The sequence below is a fragment of the Lucilia cuprina genome, chromosome 3 (assembly GCF_022045245.1).
Source record: "Lucilia cuprina isolate Lc7/37 chromosome 3, ASM2204524v1, whole genome shotgun sequence".
Taxonomy (NCBI): Eukaryota; Metazoa; Arthropoda; class Insecta; order Diptera; family Calliphoridae; genus Lucilia; species Lucilia cuprina.
This window is the reverse complement of record NC_060951.1, coordinates 4,683,440-4,692,427: the sequence shown is the minus strand read 5'-3', so window position 1 is coordinate 4,692,427 and position 8,988 is coordinate 4,683,440. Positions and strand designations below refer to the sequence as shown.

At 29.6% G+C, this 8,988-nt stretch overlaps 1 protein-coding gene across 1 annotated transcript in view; it reads left to right on the top strand.

Annotated features, from left to right (window-relative positions):
- Positions 1-3,216: 3,216 nt before the first annotated feature.
- Positions 3,217-8,988, top strand: part of LOC111684290 (potassium voltage-gated channel protein eag) — a gene marked incomplete at its 5' end in the record, with an annotated part of 34,831 nt that continues 29,059 nt past the window's right edge. Inside the window, 2 exons of the mRNA XM_046945946.1 lie at positions 3,217-3,331; positions 8,298-8,357. Of these exons, the coding sequence (XP_046801902.1) occupies positions 3,217-3,331; positions 8,298-8,357 (175 nt within the window). The remainder of the gene's footprint in view (positions 3,332-8,297; positions 8,358-8,988) is intronic.

The following is an 8,988-nucleotide window of genomic DNA, read 5'->3' as shown; positions in this document are numbered from 1 at the left end:
GTTATAGAGTTTTATGACTTTTTTTGCCTTGTGGTTACCATGTGATTTGTTTTATTTCCTTTTTCCTATAGCAAACATAAAAGATGGGAGGTTCTGTTCTGTATGTCTGGAAATGTTAATGGTTATGTTGTACATGACACTGTTTATGTCATTTTCGTTGTCATTATTAAACGAGTACTAAGGCACCATCTCCTTCCAAAAAAGTAAATAAATTGTTTATTTAAGTGTTGATTTAACTCTAAATGAAAGACAATGCTGTGTGCAAACGTTATCATTAGTAATAATCCCTAAAAGAAACGTATAAAATGTCAGGGTTTTTGTATTTGATTTATTAAACTGCATTTAAGTATTTTTCCCTTCTCTGCATTATTTTCTTCTTTTATTTTTGTAAATTATTGACAATCAATTATTTAATGTTGTGACATTGCATTTATATAAATAAATTGTGAGTGTGTGTAATTTACTTTTTGTTTCTGTCCAAATTTGGGTCATGAGTCAGAAATTTTAAATTGCTAATAATTTAAAAAGTGTCAAACAAACATTATGAATAGTAAGCACCAAAAAGCAATAGAAAAATATAAATCGATGCGTATGTGAAATATTTAATTTTTATATAAAAACAAACAATCATACGCCACGGTAAAATAAATTTCAATAGTTCATAACTAGAACAGAACAAGAACAGAACCAGAACAGAACTAGAACAAAACAGAACTAAAACAAAACAGAACTAGAACAGAGCTAGAACAGAACTAGAACAGAACTAGAACAGAACTAGAACAGAACTAGAACAGAACTAGAACAGAACAAGAACAGAACTAGAACAGAACTAGAACAGAACTAGAACAGAACTAGAACAGAACTAAAACAGAACAAAAAAACTAACACAGATCTATAGCCGAACTAGAACAGAACTAGATCAGAACTAGAACAGAACTAGAACAGAACTAGAACAGAACTAGAACAGAACTAGAACAGAACTAGAACAGAACTATAACAGAACTATAACAGAACTAGAACAGAACTAGAACAGAACTATAAAAGAACTAGAACAGAACAAAAAAACTAACACAGATCTATAGCAGAACTAGAACTGAACTAGAACTGAACTAGAACTGAACTAGAACAGAACTAGAACAGAACTAGAACAGAACTAGAACAGAACTAGAACAGAACTAGAACAGAACTAGAACAGAACTAGAACAGAACTAGAACAGAACTAGAACAGAACTAGAACAGAACTAGAACAGAACTAGAACAGAACTAGAACAGAACTAGAACAGAACTAGAACAGAACTAGAACAGAACTAGAACAGAACTAGAACAGAACAAGAACAGAACTAGAACAGAACTAAAACAGAACTAGAACAGAACTAGAACAGAACTAGAACAGAACTAGAACAGAACTAGAACAGAACAAGAACAGAACAAGAACAGAACAAGAACAGAACTAGAACAGAACTAGAACAGAACTAGAACAGAACTAGAACAGAAGTAGAACTAAAACAGAACAAAAAAACTAACACAGATATATAGCCGAACTAGAACAGAACTAGAACAGAACTAGAACAGAACTAGAACAGACCTAGAACAGAACTAGAACAGAACTATAACAGAACTTGAACAGAACTAGAACAGAACTAGAACAGAACTAGAACAGAACTAGAACAGAACTAGAACAGAACTAGAACAGAACTAGAACAGCACAGAACTAGAACAGAACTAGAACAGAATTAGAACAGAATTAGAACAGAACTAGAACTAGAACAGAACTGGAACATACATAACTAGAACAGATCTAGAAAAGAGCTAGAACAGAACTAAACAGGACTGGGACAGTACTAGAACTGAACTACAAGAAAACTACAACAGAACTAAAACGAACTAAAACAGAACTAGAGCAGAACTAGAACACAAATACAACAGAACTAGAACTATAATAAAACTAGAACAGAACTAGAATAGAACTACAGCAGATCTAGAACTGAACTGGAACAGAGCTGGAATAGAACTAAAACAGATCTAGAAAAGAGCTAGAACAGAAGTAAACAGGACTGGGACAGTACTAGAACAGAACTACAAGAGAACTACAACTGAACTAAAACGAACTAAAACAGAATTAGAGCAGAACTAGAACACAAATACAACAGAACTAGAACAATAATAAAACTAGAACAGAACTAGAATAGAACTACAGCAGAACTAGAACTGAACTGGAATAGAACTAGAACATAACTAGAACAGAACTAGAGCAGAACTAGAACAGAACTAGAACAGAACTAGAACAGAACTACAACAGAACTAGAACAGAACTAGAACTAGAACAGAACTAGAACAGAACTAAATATGACTGGGACAGTGCTAGAACTGAACTACAAGAGAACTACAACAGAACTAAAACGGAACTAAAACAGAACTAAAACAGAACTAGAACATAATTAGAACAGAACTAGAACAGAATTAGAACAGAACTAGAACAGAATTAGAACAGAACTAGAACTATAATAAAACTAGAACAGAACTACAGCAGAACTAGAGCATAACTAGAACAGAACTGGAATAGAACTAGAATAGAACTAGAACAGAACTAGAACAAAACTAGAACAAAACTATAACAGAACTAGATCAGAACTAGAACAGAACTAGAACAGAACTAGAACAGAACTAGAACAGAACTAGAACAGAACTAGAACAAAACTAGAACTAGAAAATATAATAAATTATATTTGTTTGTATATGCTATTGATTATTCGTTCCATTTTAATTATTAATTAAACATTTATTTCGTTTGCCATAAAATGAAAAGTAATTGAGTAAAAAAAAAAAACAAATAATTACACACAAAAAATTGTAGGAATATTCATTTTTAATTATTATTAATCTTAAGCACAAAAAAATTAAATATTAACAGAAGGCAAAAAGAGCTTATTACACATTATTTTAAAATTTTATAACAAATATGAAAAAAATCTATGTTTGCTGCAGGACTCGTAAGTCTCTAAGTGTCAGTTAAGCTCTTTTTCACTTATACCTGCAGACAGTTAATAATTAAACCTATTGACAAGCTGTTGGTTTTTTATTTAAACCATTAAATTTTATTGTTTTTCAGTTTTTGTTTGACGTGTTAAATAAACAAATTAATACTGCAAAAACAAATGTTAATTAATTTTTCTGTAATTGCAATTATATGTTTTTTTCAACTATTTTCATTTTTGCAGATGTGGTTTCATGTATGGAGAGCTGACAGATAAAGAAACGGTGGCCCGTTTGGAATACACCTTGGAAAATCAACAACAGGACCAATTTGAAATTTTATTATATAAAAAGAACAGTAAGTAAAAGAGCGAAAAAGGAAAAACAAAGGATATTATTCAAACCTTCTTTCATATTTTGTTGGCTATAAAGTTGGTACCCTATTATACAACCATCTGTTTATCCCTATAATAGCTTAAAGGCCTTAATTTTAGAACTATTGTCGCTCAATTTAAGTAAATATTTAAGAATTATGATAAATTTGTCTTGATAAACTGAAGGTTTGGCTAACTGCTGCTATTCCCTTTTAAAATGGCTACCGGAGTGAAAAATAGTTGCTAATATTCCAAAAATTTGAAAACGAAAAAAAACCGCAATTAAATAAATTAAAAAGGCAGTTCGGTTCTAGTTTTGTTCTAGTTCTCTTATGTTCTCTAGTTTTGTACTATTTCATTTCTAGTTCAGTTCTAGTTCAGTTCTAGTTCAGTTCTAGTTCAGTTCTATTTCAGTTCTAGTTCAGTTCTAGTTCAGTTCTAGTTCAGTTCTAGTTCAGTTCTAGTTCAGTCCTATTTTAGTTCTAGTTCTGTTCCAGTTCTGTTCTAGTTCTGTTCTAGTTCTGTTCTAGTTCTGTTCTAGTTCTGTTCTAGTTCTGTTCTAGTTCTGTTCTAGTTCTGTTCTAGTTCTGTTCTAGTTCTGCTCTTGTTCTGTTATAGTTCTGTTCTAGTTCTGTTCTAGTTCTGTTCTAGTTTTTTTTTTCTCTTTTGTAAGGACAATGCAATTTGTCAGATTTTAAAGGTTTAAAGTATTTTACATATATTTTACTGTCGTTCCTAACATAATCTTTTTATAGCACCTGTGTCCATAAGGTGTGCTGAAGCAACAGTAACAAACTGCAAAGTAACGAAAAAAATGTTCAAGCGAAAAAATGCATTATAGTAGTATTTAGCGATCTAGCCATATGGGATAAATTTTTACTATCAAAATGTTTCTTTCTGTTGTTGTTATTGGGTTCAAAAGGTAATAAATTTGTTTGTGTAAATTCTGTAAATAAAAGGGAGAAAAATAAATAAATTACAGTTAAAGAAATCACCAGATTTTTAAATGACTCTGAAGCACGTTAGTACTTAAAATACTAGCATTTTGTTCAGTGTATACTATTTTCCTCAAGTGTAGTCATGTGTTTGTGCAATTTATTTTTATGGTTTACGCTGCTACTGCTGCAGTTGCAATTGGTATTTGCTGCTTTAACCATTAAAAAGATCACAATTTTATTTTATGCATCCCTCCCTAACCTCTTTTTGCCTTTGGTGCTAAAAAAGACTATAGAAACTAGTTTACTATACAGTATTGAAAACTAAAAAAAAAAACATAAACAATAGAGTGCTGACGTCAAATATTTTAAACTAGAAAACAAAACTAACAAATAACGCTTAAAAAACTACAGAAATACAAAATTTTTTTGACAAAAAAAGCAAAAAAAACTAATTGAAGGATTTAGAAAATAGAATAAGTTATAACTATATAAAGGCTACTGAAGAACTGCTTTCAATTTTATTACTAGTCCAACAGCTCAAAAGTATGCTACAATAAGCTGAAAGAAAACAAAACAAACAGCTTAAATGTTCAAAACAATTGCTATTGATATTAATCTAATGGCTGGAAAATGCTGTAATAATATTTATAGATTAAGGCAGATATCAAAGAAAAATGGAAAATGCCTAAAAGTATGCTAAAGCAAAGATAAGGAAATAAATATAATCAAAAGAAAACACTAGAGGAAGTAATTACAAATAATGAAAAGGCTTTGAAATTGAAAGAAAAGGAACAAAAACTTAATCAGAACAATAACAAAACTGCACTAGAATAGAACTACCAAAGAACTTAAACTGATCTAAAACTAAACCAGAACAGAAGTAGAACGAAACTAGAACAGAACTACATCAGACCTGAACAGAGCCAAAAATGAGGTAGAACTGAAAAAGAATTAAACTAGAACAATAGTAGAGAAGAACTAAAACAGAAGTGGAACTAGAACAAAACTAGTACAAAACAAATTTAGAACAAAACTAGAAAAGAACTAGACTATACTAGAATAGAATAGACTATAGCCTAAGTGTAGCCTAACTATTGACTAGACTATAGGCTATACTATGAACTAAACTGTAGACTATAAACTAAACTGTCGACTAAACTGTAGACTAGACATTAGACTAGATTACTGACTAGGGTATATGGTAGAATGTAGAATAGATTATAGACTAGGATATAGACTAGACTATACTTGGCTATACTATAGACTAGACTATAGACTAGACTATAGACTAGACTATAGACTAGACTATAGACTAGACTATAGACCAGACTATAGACTAGGCTATAGGCTATACTAAAGACTAGACTATATACTAGACTAAAGACTAGACTATAGACTAGATCATAGACTAGACTATAGACTAGACTATAGACTAGACTATAGACTAGACTATAGACTAGACTATAGACTAGACTATAGACTAGACTATAGACTAGACTATAGACTAGACTATAGACTAGACTATAGACTAGACTATAGACTAGACTATAGACTAGACTATAGACTAGACTATAGACTAGACTATAGACTAGACTATGGACTAGACTATAGACTAGACTACAGACTAGACCAAAGACTAGACTATAGACTATCTTAGTTGGATATGAAACTCTACTCTACTCTATAGTGGTTAAGATAAACTAGCCTATTTACATACTAACCTAACTGAACGCTGGTCTGTAGCTTGGATTAAGATCTCGACCATAAATTGAACTATAGCCATGTCTATTTTTTATACAGCATCTCCCTTTTTTATTGCTTCGTATGAAAGTTGCCTTAAAGTAGGCAGTAGTTCTTAACTATTTCATTTATTATCTTAGCAGTTATGTTAAACTTTGTTAAGAAAATTAAAACATAAATTTTATAAATTTATTGAATCCTTTAAGTGCTAGCGAAGCAAGAAATATATAAAAGCTACGTAAAACTGCAATCTTGTTTCAGACAAAAATTATATATTTATATATGCAAATTTTGTAGCATACTTTTTGCAGTAAAATTTTTATGTTTATGAGTAACAAATAAGCAAAGATTTTATGGTAAAAATATGAGTAAAATTTTTCTTTTTTTTGCACGTGTTTATGTTAAATAATAAAAGGATTTATGGAGATTAAATAAAGATTATAAAATAAAAAGTATACGTGAAGGCTTAAGGAAAAAGAAAGGCTACTTTAAGGCAGCAAAGAGAATAAAAATAAAAAGTTTAAATAAGTTTTACATAAAGTTAAATAATAAAGTTTAACTATTTTAAAGCCTGCTTTTAGGTGTTGGAAACTTTGTTTGCTATTTTAGCTAATATCCCTGTTAGTTTCTGTGTAAATAAACTAAATGCTTTTATTACATATTCTCCCATTTAAACTTCTAACTCATCCTAATCTAACCAAACAAAAGTTCTCCAAATTTTGCTCTTATGTAAAGTAGCTCCTTTCTAGTTGCCGGCAAATGTCCTTCATTACACATGTTCCCTAACATGCATGGTTGTCGAAACTAAAATTTCATTTACCCAATATTCATACATACAATCAATTTAATTTTTATGTTATTCTATAAACTAATTAAAATTCTGCTAAACTTTTAATTAGTTGCATAGAAAAGTTCTTTGTATGCATTTCTGTAAAAACATGTTAATTATGCAATCAATTACTATGATTATATGCTAAATTTTGTATTAACTAAATACGAATAATAAATTAAAATAATGTAGAAATAATATTCAAATAATTTCCAGGTACAAAGTTAGTGAAATAGGTCAAACATTATTTATTGATGCAAAATAAATGTATTGTATTGATTTTAACTTGGTAGCAAGCAAAAAAAGTGGAAGGAGAAGCAAAATGTATACTAAATATAGTTTATAGTATATAGTTTATATTATATAGTTTACAGTATTTAGTTTAGTACAAAGTCTAGTAAATAGTCTAATCTTTAGTCTGGTTTATAATATAGTTTATAGTTTAGTATACAGACTAGTTTGTAGTTAAGTCAATAGACTAACCGAGAGTCTACTCTTCAGCCAAGTCTATAGTCTAGCTTATAATCTAATCTATATTCACGTCTATAGACTAGTCTACTGTATATTCTAGTTTACAGTCTAGTCTATAGTCTAGTCTATAGTCTAGTCTATAGTCTAGTCTATAGTCTAGTCTATAGTCTAGTCTATAGTCTAGTCTATAGTCTAGTCTATAGTCTAGTCTATAGTCTAGTGTATAGTCTAGTCTATAGTCTAGTCTATAGTCTAGTCAACAGTCTAGTCTATAGTCTAGTCTATAGTCTTATTTCTATTCTAGTTCTGTTTTACTTCTGTTCTAGTTCTGTTCTGTTCAAGTTGTAGTTCTGTTCTAAATCTGATATATAGACTAGTTCTGTTGTATAGTCCTGACTATAAAACATTGCTGTTGCTTAAAATTGATTAACCCCCTTTTTTGTATTGCGCTCAAATTTGTACTAAACATTATTAGTCTACAACTGAATATGCAAAAAGCAGAAAAAGGTTAAAATGCTAAATTTGCCAAATACAAATTTATGTCTTCGTCTGTAAGCCTTTTAATGAATTCATTGATGTATAAAGTGTTTTGCTTCCGTACGTATAAAACAGATGGGTTTTGTGAAACTAATTAAATGTTACATTATTCCGTTTAAACATCCTTGTACAACCTTAACACTATTTTTGGTAGTTTGTATGTATCAATTAATATAGTAGTAGTTTATGTCTAACTATGTGTATGTGTGTGTTTGTGGTCTTCAACATATTTACAACCATTTTTTGTAATACTAAAACAGCTAACATGTTAAAATCCTGGTGTTATAATTGAAATTAATAAATTTCCCCCATAACTTATGCCCGTGTGTTATCAAAACTGCTAAAAACATAAAAAATTGTTTTTACGATTAATAAAATTTTCCAACAACAAAAAAAGAACACAAAAACAATTTTCCAATTGATACATATTTACAGATTTACAATGTGGCTGCGCTTTGACACAGTTTGGCAAAGTTTTACCAGGTAGCAAAACAAGTAAATTTTATTCTTCTTTTTTTATTATTATTGTTATTATTTATTATTATTAAACATACTTATTTAATTATTTATAAACATTCTATTATTTGAAATATTTTTTTGAAATTTTTAATTAAAAATTTATGACAATATTTTTAATAAACAAAATATTTAAATTGCTATTGTCATAGTTAAACACAGGTTTTGACCGAAATGTAAGTGTAATGAATTACAGCTGCCTAATTGATAATTAAATTTAAAATGTAATAAATAAATAATGAAAATTTATTCATAATAACAAATATTAAAAATAACGGTAACGACGACAACATATTTTAATTGTCTATAGATTGGAGTAGTTCTGTTGTAGATATATTTATTCTAGTTCTGTTTTAGTTCAGTTATAGTTCTATTCAAGTTCTGTTCTAGCAACAGTTTTGTTCTAGTTCTGTTTTAGTTCAGTTATAGTTCTGTTCTAGTTGTGTTCTACATTAGTTCTAATTCTGTTCTGTTCTGTTCTAGATCTGTTCTAGTTCTATTATAGTTCTGTTCTGTTCTAGTTCTGTTCTAGTTCTGTTCTAGTTCTGTCCTAGTTCTGTTCTAGTTCTGTTCTAGTTCTGTTCTAGTTCTGTTCTAGTTCTGTTCTAGT